The sequence below is a fragment of the Typopeltis vanoorti genome, chromosome 3, assembly GCF_054136105.1.
Source record: "Typopeltis vanoorti isolate ZY-2024b chromosome 3, IOZ_Tvanoo_1.0, whole genome shotgun sequence".
In the NCBI taxonomy this organism is placed as follows: Eukaryota; Metazoa; Arthropoda; class Arachnida; order Uropygi; family Thelyphonidae; genus Typopeltis; species Typopeltis vanoorti.
Genome location: NC_143551.1, coordinates 62,559,935 through 62,574,180, shown reverse-complemented (window position 1 = coordinate 62,574,180; position 14,246 = coordinate 62,559,935). Strand labels below are relative to the sequence as shown.

At 34.8% G+C, this 14,246-nt stretch overlaps 1 protein-coding gene across 1 annotated transcript in view; it reads left to right on the top strand.

Moving 5' to 3' along the window:
• UQCR-C2 (Ubiquinol-cytochrome c reductase core protein 2) overlaps positions 1–14,246 on the top strand; it is a 153,180-nt gene that overhangs the window by 61,784 nt on the left and 77,150 nt on the right. The window contains exon 7 of the mRNA XM_090415644.1: positions 2,790–2,887. Coding sequence (XP_090271770.1) covers positions 2,790–2,887 — 98 coding nt within the window. The remainder of the gene's footprint in view (positions 1–2,789; positions 2,888–14,246) is intronic.

The window sequence follows — 14,246 nt, the reverse complement described above, 5'->3', positions numbered from 1 at the left end:
ATCTAGTGTATGAGAAATCTTTATCTAACACCTGAAGTGAAATAGTTTCATAAGGAAGCAGTAGTATTCCCCCCCCCCAGAAATTTAGATTGTCTTCCTAGGTTATTGGCTGTGGAGATAGGATTAACTACTCTATTGAAAAGTCTCAACCACAGCCCATTAGGTATAACTGTGTTTAAAGAAGTGCACTGTGACAAACTAATATACCAATTTGCTATAGTATAAGTTAATTATTCAAAAGAAAATGGAAAAAATATTAATAATCCATCTCTAGAACTATGGTAATATATATTAAGGCAATTTTTTGGTTGAAATAAACATTTGAAAATACAACAAATACCCAGAGAAAGACTAAAAGTTGGTGTAATATCATCGATGACAAAAATTCAGTAATATAATCCTCCCAGAACTTGGATGGCAGTTGTTTTGATTCTGTTGTGCTGTTTAGGAATGCTTGAAAAAAGTCCACGAGCAGCCTCTCAAAATTTGGAATTTTCATATACGTAAGCTTTTTTTTTTTCTCCCCATACTGCTATTCTTTGTTTTTATTTATATGCAATTGTCAGTTGTTCCATTGTATGAATAAGCCAAATTTCAAATATATTTGAGTTTCAGTTTTAATTTAAAAAAAAAAAAATCAGTTCTAGGATTAAGTTAAAGAGGCAGTGAAGGAAAAGAAGAAAGCATACCAAAAGTTCCAGTCAAATAAGTAAGCTTGTCTTGTGCACTTAGAGAATATAGAAACAAATGCAAGAATGCTAAACACTGTGTAAAACTAGCTAAACAAAAGTCATGGGAGGACTTTGGCAAGAATATAGAAAATAAATATCAAGAAGGTGGTAAAATATTCTGGAGGTTGTTGAAGAAGCTTAAGAATGGAGGAAAGAGTGCTGTAAAAGGAGTTAGAGATGATAAAGGTGACATGAAAACAGGAGAAAAAGATATCCTTGAAGTATGGAGTAATTACTTTGAAAAGCTGCTAAATGAAACAAGCAGTGATGACAGCACAATGGTAAAAAACACTGCTGGTCAGTGTTTTTTACCATTGTCATGCAGTCAGGAATACATATCCATACTTGAAGTAGAAAAAGCCATCAAAGGCTGGAAATGTGGAAAGGCAGCAGGAGTAGATGATATTCGACCAGAAATGCTGAAGTATGGTGGTATAAGAGTCTTACAGTGGCTGCACTGCATAGTTCAGAAAGCCTGGACAGAGCGACGAATTCCCGATGATTGGAGTAGAGCTCTCATAGTACCCATATATAAAAAGGGAAATAAAACTGAATGTGAGAATTACAGAGGTATTTCCCTACTTAGTGTTCCGGGAAGATCTATGCAAGTATATTTGAGAAACGGTTGAGAAGAATTGTGGAAGAAAAGCTTGGTGAAGAACAAGCTGGATTCAGGCCAAATAGAGGCTGTCAGGATCAGATCTTCACTTGACGACAAATAGTCAAGAAAGCATGGGAATATAACAGAGATCTGTATTTAAGTTTTGTCGATCTGGAAAAGGCATATGACAAGGTGCCAAGAGAGAATCTATTCAATTCACTACAGTTATATGGTGTCAATGGGGCATTATATCAAGCAATTCTTAGTCTTTATTTGAGTTGTAAGTCAGCTGTTAGAATTGAAGGAAGCACAGGAAGATGGTTTAATGTTAAATCTGGTGTGAGACAAGGATGTACATTATCCCCTCTGTTATTCATTATCTATATGGATCACATTATGAAGGAAAGTGGTATTAAAGATGATATCAAAAATGGAGATGTTATTGTCAGCTCTTTGCTTTATGCAGATGATGTTATACTTCTAAATAAATCTGCTACAAGTCTGCAAGATTCTCTGACTAAATTGAATAGCTGTTGTAATAGATATGGTATGAAGGTTAGCAATAAAAAGACAAAGACAGTGAAAATAGGCAGAATCATTGAAAATGTCAACTGTGTTGTGAATGGAGAACCTGTGGAACAAGTGAAACATTTCAGCTACTTAGGCACGATTTTTAGTGAAGATGGTAAATTAAATATAGAAATAGACAACAGAATCAGCAAAGCTGGTATGGTAGGAAGTCAATTGAATAAATTCATATGGAATAAGAGAGAAATTAGTCGGAACACTAAATTAGCTGTAAACAAGACAGTGTTCAAACCAGTTTTATCTTATGGATCTGAGAGCTGGGTCAGAAGTAAAACACTTGACCAAAGACTAGAGACCGCAGATATGAGAGTCCTGAGAAAGATTATAGGCGTGAACAGATGGCATCAATGGCAATATCATATTAAAAATGAGGATATTAGGAAAGAACTTGACATTGTCAGCATCCAGGAATGCGTTAGCAGAGCTAAGCTCAGGTGGTATGGTCACTTAAACAGAATGGACGAGGAAAGATTAGCAAAACAAGTGTTCTCTGCCAGGTTGACAGCAAAACGACCCAGAAAGTGTCTTAGACGATAGAAATATAAGATCTGATAATGTAGGAGTCTTGACAAGTAACACACTGATTTGGAGGAAAATTGTAGATAGGAAGTTAGTAATGATGTAATTTTTTTCATGTAGTACTATCATATCCTGTACACCCCTTGAGAGTACATGACAGGAATTTGATGATGATGATGATATATATATATATATAAGAAAACAACAAAATCTGTGTTAATCCAATTTTTTTAGTCATAAAAAATCTCTTAAGTATTAGTTCTGTTTAAGGTGTTGTAGATATTCTTAAGTTCAAAAGATATCTTATACCACAAAATATCTGATCTGATTTTTCTGTTTATTTATTTTAGTTTTGATGGAAGCTTTGCACAAAGCTGCTTTCAGAGGAGGACTATCAAATTCTCTTTATTCTCCTGATTTTATGATTGAAAAACATAATTCTGAGATGGTGAATAGTTTTAGTTATTTTCCCATATATATATATATATATATTTGTATGCAGATTGACTTGGTTTATGAACATGTTCAATAATTTTAATGACTTAAACTACCGAGATAATTACGAATAAAAGTTGTGAGAATATGTGAAGATTTATTTACAACTACTTTTTTGAAAAGGTAAGAAACATAAGTAGAGGAGGAACGTTCCTGTGTATGTCTGAGAGAATCGAACTTTCTGATAAGTTTAAATTTGTTTATGCTTTGGGTTCTTGAAGTCCAAAGTGTGCTGATTTCTTTTGTTTTGTTCTATGACATATTGTGTAAGGAAGCCTATAAGCAGTTTTCTAGTTTTTTAAATAAGTAGTTGTAAATAAATCTTCACATATCCTCACAACGGCAGAAGAAAGTGTTTTTGCAAAGGGACTCAATTTCTTCCTCGTTCCTACATCCATTCCTAAAAACCTTTTTCTCACTAAGATAGAAAAAGTTACTTCCTTACTTCCAATCCAAGATGCAAACCTACTATGGATGGAAGCTATTTTCATAATAAATAATGCAGAACCACCTTCTGACAACATTTCTCTTAGTGAAAGAGTGGCCATTAAAAAACTGAGAAAGAAAGAACTGAGAAAGGACATTATCATCCTACCAGCTGATGAAGGAAATGCCACAATCATTCTAAATAAAATAGACTACCCCAACAAAATTCTTGAATTATTAGAAGCAGATACTTATTCTGAACTTAATATGGACCCCAAAAGAGAGTTACATAATAGGATCAACAATCTTCTAAAATCAACTTCGGGATTACCAAGGAATATCCACCTTTCGCTCAGATCCATTCATCCTCTTATCACATAGTTGTATGGCCTTCCTAAGATTCACAATAAATACTCCCTTAAGACCCATAGTTGAAGGCATTGACTCGCCCACATACAACTTATCTAAATATCTCGCTTCTTCCTTAAAACATCTCACAGGTAAATCCTCTTCTTACATCAAGAATTCAGCTGACTTTGTTTCCAAGATCAAAAACCTCAAACTGAACAAATCAGGCATGATGGTAAGCTTCGACGTAGTTTCGCTTTTCACCAATGTACCAACACAGAAGTTCTCACTCTTCTCAAGAAAAAATTATCAAAGAAGCTCTTCGCTTTATTTACCCATTGTGTCGACTCAAGCTACTTCAGATTTGAAGACAAGATCTACAAACAAAACACTGGTCTAGCCATGGATAGCCCACTTTCCTCAGTGCTAGCAAACATATTTCTCAAAGACTTGGAAGAAAAAACAATTTGTTCGACCACACTAAAACCTAAAATCTGGCTCAGTTATATTGACAATATTTTTCTTACATGGGAACATGTCCCAGACAACCTCAAAGTTTTATTAGATCATCTAAATAACTTTTATCACATCAAATTCACCTCTGAGCTAGAAGTTAACAATTGTCTTTCTTTTTTAGACATAAAGCTAACCAGGAGTACTGATAATATTAAAATTTCAATATTCAGGAAACCAACACATACAGATAGATACCTTCATGCATCCTCTCACCACTGCCCTCCACAGAAATATGGTATTATATCTACTCTTGCACATTGGGCCAGATCCTTATTATCAGATGACAAAAGTTTCAAAATGAACTTAATTTCCACAAAAAGACTTTTGTTAATAATGGTTTCGTGCCAATAAAGTATTGAGAAACTTCTTTTTCACCGTCGTCAACAAACTAATGAAGATTCTACTACCCCCAGAGCTAACATCTCCTTGCTTTACATTAGTTCCCTCTCCCCCATACTGGCTAGAATTTTAAAAAAGTTTGACATCAAAACGTGCTTCTCTGCTTTACCCAAACTCCGATCTATCCTTAGTCAGACAAAAGAAAAACATCACCATCTTCAGTTCCCAGGAGTATACAGAATTATTTATAGTTGTAGTAAACCTTACTATGGACAAACTGATAAATCAATCTTTCTTCGTCTTGAAGAGCACAAAAGAGACATCTTTTATAATAGAATCCGAGCTAGTGCCCTCGCCAGCCATGTCTTGTTCTGTGTAAACTCTGATGAAGGCTGCCAACACCAAGTAGACTGGAATCAAACTTCTAATATTCATAAATGTTATGAAGAACTTGAAAGACATATCCTGGAGTCAAGAGAAATCACCCTTGATTCTACCCATATGAATAACAATCTTAGCTACAATTTGCCAGATTCGCATAGCTCTGCTGTTCAGTGCTAGCGTTCTCGTGAGATCACATGCACCCATATAAATGTAGCTAGAACTGAAGCAAGGACTCCACTTTGAACTTAGCTGTAGTTTTTTTGATAGCTCTGTTGTTGTTAGTGTGTAATGTTTCTGTCGGTCCTTTTTTTGGATATATCTTTGTACTTTAACACCTGACAAAGTTGGCTTACCAACGAAACTAGTTGTGTCCATATTAAACTTTTATTCTTAATTATCTCGGTGGTTTAAGTCATTAAAATTATTGAACACATATACACACACACGTGTGTGTGTGTAGCTTTGTTTTAATGAGCACAGAAATAACAAGATCATGGCTGTAATGAGAAAAAGGCCATGATGATTTTAATTTACACATATTCCTATACAATTGCTCACTTTTATAATTACATGTTTTATAATGAGTGTACTAAAATGGATATACCATACAAATTTTGGTAACTATGCAAACATTCTTAATTGTCAGGTAGTTCTTGAAATACCCTATTCTTGGAATAGACAAAAATGAAAGGAGTAACTTAGGTTTTGATCATGTGCATTGGATTATAGGCCAGTTTATAACTAAGGCCAACCAATCAGTTATAAAAGAATCCTTCCAATGGAGGGGTTCGTTTTTAACTGATTGGTTGTCCTTGGTCGTCGTCTATTAAAACAAATGTCTTTCTCGGTTCATGAAAAAATAAAGAATATTCATAAGTGAGAAATGTTGAAGTGTGTAAAAAGTTTTCTTCCTGTTCAACAGTATTGGCATTGAGGAAGAATAAAGATGTTTACATATTGGTACTGGAAAACAACATAACTGAAACCAAAAAAAATTTAGGAAGTGCAAGCTTATAAACATCGATGAAGCATTGTTTCAGTGGTTCACTATACAAAGAAGTGGTGGATTCTCAGCAGATGGTCCTGTCTTGAAGGATCAGGTGGAAAAATTTGCTAAACAATTTAGACAAGCTGAGTTTGTATGTAACATTTGTTGGCAAGATAATTGAAATCTTGTTTATTATTAATTAATATAGTTTTTAATTTTGGAGAAATAAACTGTTTAGTATTAAGTGGATGGTTTTAAACTTATGGACAAATAAATTGTATTTAATATTAAGTGTATTATAGTTACAAGCTTATAATATCTAGGTATGTGATTATATTCTTTTTTCTCTCTTTTAGTTTGAATCTACTTTCTTATTGAGTTACTGAGAATTAAAAAAAATAGGAAGTAGATTTAATTCATCACTGATGTAGTAAGTAATGGTTATAATGAGGAGCTTTGTCAGTCCTCTGGTGCTTGTTTTAACCAAGTTCGATTGTATTTAATATCATTAATGAACAAGAAAGAGACCAAGGCTGAGAGATAAATACTGGATTTAAAACAAAACAAAAATAAATAAATAAAAATTAACACAGGGTATACAGGTTATAAACATACATTGCACATTAAGGAATCTGTATGATTCTAATTTTGTGAGAAATATTCCTAATATCTCTAGTAGTCCTGTTATATATGCAAACTAACTGTGCTTTGTCAATTAGGATCTTGCATGGCTGAATTGACAACTTCCATGATATCTGAATGCCCAAGCACTTCGCTAAGGATTGATTTGCTCATCTGTTTGTTCAAGAGTAAAGAGCTTGCCATGTTTTGCAAGGATCATTTCAGCAGTTATAAAATATTAAGGATATATTATCTTTGAAAAAGGAGCAGTAGTGAAGAATGAAACTAAGAATATAATTTCTTGGCATCTTTAATTTATGGAGGTATTCAGTATATGGAAAAATATCAGTCAATTGTCCAGGCCCACCCACTACTGTGGGTGGGTCTTGATGATATGTCATCTCGTATACTATGAGAATGTGCAAATAAATTGGTGGTGCTTCTGATGAAGCACCACCAATTAAAGAGAAGTTGTTTAATCTAAGTCTCGGCTCTGGCAAGGTTCCAAGGGAGTGGAAAGTGGATAAGATAGTTCCTTTACATAAAGGTGACTGTAAACCAGAAGTAGAAAATTACAGACCAATTAGTATTGCTGGACTGGTGGTTAAATTATTGGAAAAGTTGGTCAAAAGTAAAATTCAGGAATGGGTGGATAGGAATATGATACTCTATAGGGGAGCAGCATGGTTTTGTAAAAGGTAGGTCCTATCTCAGTAATTTATTCACATTTCATAATAAGTTGACATCAGAATTGGATAAAGGAAATGGCTGCACCATGATACTGTTGGACTTTGCAAAGGCATTTGGCAGAATACTTCATGGAAAACTATTGGATGAAGCAAATGGGAATGGATATGAGGCTGGTGGCATGGATGGGGGGGGGGGAGTGTGGTTAATAGATGGTCATTAGAGGGTGATATATTGGAGTGGAATAAACGCGAGGTGACTAGGATGAGTGCCCCAGGGCTCTGTACTAGGATCATCTTTAATTTGTACATTTGTGATATAGCAGGAGATTTGAAGTGGAATGTTCAGTTGTTTGTCAATGAGGAAAAACTAGGGAGGCCTATAGTTGATAAAAGTCATGTAGATATCTTACAGAATGATTTAAATAAATTGGCAGTGTGGGCAAAGGACAAAATGGTTGTCCATTCAATGTTGTAAAATGTACGGTATTGCAATTTGTATCATATTGTATCATTTGTATCACTTCATATCATATTGATGGTACTAGTTTACAAGAAATTGATGAGGCTAGAGATCTGGGGATGATGGTGGATAGAGATTTGAAATTCAAAGGATATATTGTAAGAGTTGGCATAATAGCTCAGGGGATTACTTTGCTAAAGAACACATTGACCAGTAAAGATAAGGAGGTTATTATCCCTCTTTATAAGGCTATGATTCGGTCACATGAAGTGGTGGAGAGGATTCAGAGACAAATGACCAAGCTGGTGACAGGTCTGTCACCAGTCTATCCTAAATTGGTGGTGTGTGGATTGCAGAGGTTAGCTGACATGCAGAGGAGATATGATAGAAACTATAACTAAGGAATTTTATAAGATTGACACAGAAGAAAATTTTCAATACATGGGGAGTAGAAGGAAAATCACACTCTTAGAAAACACAGTTATCAAAGAGTGTGGTTAGTAAGGGTGTGCAGACTAGGTTCCTTTTCTGGAGAGTGGTGAATGAGTTGAATGGATTGCCAAAGGCAGTTGTGAATAATCCAACAGGTCACAAGTTTATTATTTAGCTATAGTATTAAACACCAAATATAAATTGGCAGGCAATATCAAATAGAGTGATGTGGGCAAATATCAGAATTCAGAACTGGACAGTGAGACATAAATCCGCTACAAGTCTTCAAGATTCTCTGACTAAATTGAATAGCTGTTGTAATAGATATGGTATGAAGGTCAGCAATAAAAAGCACAAAGACAATGAAAATAGGCAGAATCATTGAAAATGTCAACTGTGTTGTGAATGGAGAACCTGTGGAACAAGTAAAACATTTCAGCTACTTAGGCACAATTTTTACTGAAGATGGTAAACTAAATATAGAAATAGACAACAGAATCAGCAAAGCTGGTATGGTGGGAAGTCAATTGAATAAATTCATATGGAATAAGAAAGAAATTAGTCTGAACACTAAATTAGCTGTATACAAGACAGTGTTCAAACCAATTTTAACTTATGGATCTGAGAGCTGGGTCAGAAGTAAAACACTTGACCAAAGACTAGAGACCGCAGATATGAGAGTCCTGAGAAAGATTAGAGGCGTGAACAGATGGCATCAATGGCAATATCATGTTAAAAATGAGGATATTAGTAAAGAACTTGACATTGTCAGCATCCAGGAATGCATTAGCAGAGCTAATCTCAGATGGTATGGTCACTTAAATAGAATGGGAGAGGAAAGATTAGCAAAACAAGTGTTCTCTGCCAGGTTGGCAGGAAAACGACCCAGAGGAAGACCAAGATATAGGTGGATTGATACGGTACAAAGTGCCTTAGACGATAGAAATATAAGATCTGATAATGTTGGAGCCTTGACAAGTAACAGACTGATTTGGAGGAAAATTGTAGATAGGAAGTTAGTAATGATGTAATTTTTTCATGTAGTACTGTCATATCCTGTACACCCCTTGAGGGTACATGGCAGGAATTTGATGATGATGATGATGACAGTGAGACATATGTGCCTCTGGTCCAACAGCAGGTTCCACTAAGGAAGAAATGGAGGAGTTTTTTGAGTCATTAGAGAAAGCAACCAAAAAAGGAAACATTGGTCCTTGTTGGAGATTTACACATCAGAGTAGGAAAATTACTAGTTATTACTAAAATTGTGTTCTAATATAAAAATGTACACATATTCACATGGAGAGAAGATGCAAGAAATAAGAAAAGTCTTATTGATTGTTTTCCCACTGGTTCAGAACACAAAAGTGTACCAAGGATTTGAAATCTAATGATTTGAAATTGGAATTGAATACCATTCAGTCATGAACAGGATAAAATTGAATTTCATATTGAAAACAAGATGTGTAAGAAAGTTTTAAAATGAATCAAAGTTGAGCAGCTTTCAGATGTGATCTATATACATAAACATTATTCAAGAAAAAATGAACTATTTGAAAACAATAACCAAGCATTGGAGATTTATTAACCATCCCTGGAAAAAACTAAACAACAACAACAAAAAAAAAACGTTTAATTCGGTCATAGAGGCATGTTGTTGCGGTTGTCTGCAAGAATCAAAAAAAAAATCAGAACTCCATGTTGAACTCAAGAAGCTAAAGGGTAGTCAAGTAAAAGAAGAAAGCATTTTGAATGTTTCTGATCAAGTAAGTCAGCTTGTGCTTTTAGAGCATAGACAGAAAAATGTAAGAAAAAAAAAGCACTGTTTAAAACTAGCTAAATAAAACTCATGGGAAAGACTTTGGTCAGAACATAGAAATTAAACGTAAGGAGGGTGGCAAAGTATTTTGGAGGCCATTGAAAAAAAGCTTGGAAATGGAGGAAAGAGTATGTAAAAGGAATCAGAGATGATATCAGCACCATGAAAATTGGAGATAAAGACATCCTTGATATATGGAATAATTACTTCAGAAGATTGCTAAATGAAACTAGCAGTAACAGCATGGTGGTAAAAACCACTCAACAAGAATACATATCAGTACTTGAAGTAGAAAAAGGTATCAAAAACCTGAAATGTGAAAAGGCAGCTGGAGTAGATGATATTTGACCAGAAATGATCAAGTATGGAGGCTGCTACAGTTGCTGCACTGCATAATTCAGAAAGCCTAGACAGGTGGTTGAATTCCAGATGATTGGCGTAGAGCTCTTATAGTACCAATAAAAAGGGAAATAAAACTAAATGTATTTCCTTACTGTGAGTATTCCTGGTAAGATTTATGTACGTATACTTGAGAAACAGCTAAGAAGAAGAATTGCAGAAGGGATGCTTGGTGAAGAACAAGTTAGATTCAAGCGAAATAGAGGTTGTCAGGATTAGATTTTCACTTTAAGACAAATGGTAGAGAAATCATGGGAATATGACAATGATCTGTATTTAAGTTTTGTATATCTGGAAAAGGCATGTGCCAAGAGGAAAGCTCTTCAAAATGCCACTGTTATATGGTGTAAATAGGACATTATATCAAGTAATACTATGTATTAGGATTAAATAGAAACCTAAGTCAGCAGTTAAAATTGAAGGAGGTACAGGAAGACATTTGATGTTAAATCAGGTGCAAGACAAGAATGCATATTATCTCTTCTGTTATTCATCATCTATATGGATTACATTATTAAGAAAAGCAGTATTAAACCTGATATCAAAATTGGAGATGTTAATCTCAGCCTTTTATTTATGCAGATGATGTTATACTCCTAAATAAATCCAGGACAAGTCTGCAGGATTCCTTGACTAAATTGAATAAAAAAATTGCTGTAATAAATTTGGTATGAAAATCAGCATTAAAAATTACATAGGAAAAGTTGATATTAAAGATCCAATATTATTTTAAGGCCAAATGTTTATAGAATATTTTGAAAGGTACATGAAATTTGATCAGCGTTGCTTTAGCTTGTACTAAAAAAAAAACATGGCAGCTGCCCAAGTCCCTGTATATTTGCCTTTTATTAATGCATTTTTATAGAGTTTCACTGGCCTGACAGCTGGCAGCATTAGTAATCAGCATTAAAAAGACAATGAAAATAGGCAGAAACATTGAAAATATCAACTGCATCCTGAAATGGAGACCTATAGAACAAGTAAAGCATATCAGTTATTTAGGCACACTTTTTAGTGAAAATAGCATAAATTTAGTGAAAATTAAGTATGGAAATAGACAACAGAATTAGCAAAGCTGATATGATACGGTGGTGTGAGGGTGATATAGCAGGCCCTGCGGTATCGTCAGTCCGTGACTGCTATAAAGAAACTCGACGCAGAAATTGCTTGAATGTTGCTACTTGGAATGTAAGAGGATTGAATAAATGCGGGAAATTGGCTAATGTGATGAGAGAGATGGAGAGATTGAATATTAGTATACTAGGAATAAGTGAAACGTTTTGGAAAGAATCATCAGATTTTGAGTCAAAACTTCCAAATGGTAAGATATATAAAATATATACATCAGGTGGTGAAATATCAAGAAGAGGTGTAGTGTTTATTGTAGAGAAGAAAACTAATAAAAACATTATCCATATAATCAAAAAATCAGATAGAGTGATGGCAATTCTAGTGAAATCTAAACCTAGAGATATTGTGATTATCCAAATATATGCTCCTATAGAACAGAACGAGGAAGCAGAAATAGATATCATGTATGATGATGAAATAGAATGGTGTATAAAAGAAGTTGGAGGCATGAACGATCGAGTTATTTGTGCTATGGGTGACTGGAAGCAAAAGTTGGATCAGAGAGAATATCTACACACGTGGGTTCATTTGGACTAGGAATTTGGAATGAGAGAGGACAAAAGCTGATTGATCTCTGTAACAAGCACAATCTTATCATAACTAACACTTATTTTGAGCAAAAACCAACAGCAAGATACACATGGGAAAGTCCGGACGGAAGATACAAAAATCAATTAGACTATATTGTAGTCAGTAAACGTTACTTCAATGGAACCCCTTAACTCAAAGGTGATGCCAAGTGCTGACTGTGGATCTGATCATAGACTGGTCTTAATGAAGATGAATATTCACCTGAAAACAATAAAATTTACAAGAAGTCAACCCCTAAAATGGGATCTGCAAATGATTCAAAATCCGATTATAAAATAAAAATTTAATGAAAATATTTCAGAACTGCTGTCTGCACAGTTGCAAAATGAAAATGAACCCTCTAAATGGAATAGACTACAAGCAGCTATCATAACACCTGCTAAAAACCACATCAATAAACAAGAAGAAAGAAAGAAAAAACCATGTATAACTCAAGAGGTAACAACCTTATTGATGAAAGAAGAACATGGAAAAGAGGAGCAAATGAAGAAGAAAGGTTAAGATATAAAACTTTTTTTGATAAAAGAATCAAACAGTTTGGTAAAAGATTGAAAGAAAACTGGATAAATAGGCAGTGCACTGAGATAGAAGAATTGCAAAATAGGAACAAAACCAGAGAAGCATTCCTGAAAGTGAAAGAACTTAATGGAAAAACAAAACGTACACAGTCTAATAACATCAAGGACAAAGATGAAAACATACTCATTGATAAGGAAAAGTTAAATGGAAGATGGGTGGAGTACTTATCAGATCTCTATGATGATGATGATTCACGACACCTTAAGTTAAATGTAACAACAGATCCCACTCTACCCACAAGAAAGGAGATAAACATATAATTAAGACTCTTCCTAATAATAAATCCCCTGGGCGTGATAATATTCCGACTGAGCTGCTGAAAGCTTTGACTGGCAATAACTATTTAGTGGAATCCATTCAGGACATCTATAAAACAATACAATTACTTGAAGTTTTTACAACATCTATCTGTATACCAATTCCAAAGAAACATAATGCACAAAATTGTGAGGATTACAGAACTGTGAGCCTAATATCCCATGCATCTAAAATTATTTTAACCTTCATTAACAAACAAATTGAAAGAGCCATAAGCAGTGAATTGAGTGAACAACAGAAAGGCTTCAGAAGAGGAATGGGAACCATTAATGCTATCCTGGAACTAAAAATACTAATAGAAAGATCACTTGAAAGAAAGAGGAATATTTACATATGCTTCATAGACTTTCAGAAGGCTTTTGACCAGGTAAACATAATAAAATGTTCAATATATTAGATAAATTATTCATAGAAAATCATATACTTAAGATTATAAAAATGATTTACACCAAACAGAAAATGCAGCTGTTTAACTCTGAGACTTCTGAAGTGAAAATAAAAAGAGGAGTTAGACAAGGGTGTATCCTTTCATGATATCTTTATGTTGGAGGTTTAATGGATTTTTTTACAACACTCAGAATGAATTAAATTAGAATTTAATACTCCCATATTTCATCCTAGTCACTAGGACATCTACAGGGATTACAAAAACAATTAATGTAACATGCACACAAAAACTTACAATACTAAGCCCAACCACGTGGGTGACGTTAAAGTCCTATCTAGGTGGAGCGCCCTCTAAGGGCGGTAGTAGGTGGCCTGGAATGTAAGGTGGGACCTCTGGTGATGAGTGTTTCCCAAATCTTCGGAAGCTTAATGCAACCGTATTTGTTAAGATTTGGTTGGTTTCTGAGAGCTGCTGCTGCTTCTAAGAAAAGTCTCTCTTTCTTGAATTTGCTGTGGTGGAGCATGGTGGTTTTCTTCCATGATATTCTGTGGGTGGTGTCCAAAACATGGTCAGCCAAGCCTGAATGGCCATAGTTGTGTTTAACGATGTACGACTTGTGTTCCTCCAGGCGGATGGATGCTGATCTGCCTGTCTGTCCAAAGTACGCAAGCTTACAGGAACAGGGTACTTTGTAAACTCCAGGCAGAGAGAGAGGGGGGAGCTGATCTTTCGTAGAACGGATAAGGGTAGCAAGTTTGCGGTAGGGCTTGTATGCTGTGTGTAGGTTATACTTTTTAAGTATCTTGGCTATTTTTTCCGAAGTGCCTCGGATGTAGGGTATGGTGATGGCATTTTTAAATTCTTGTTGACTAGAGGGACGGGGA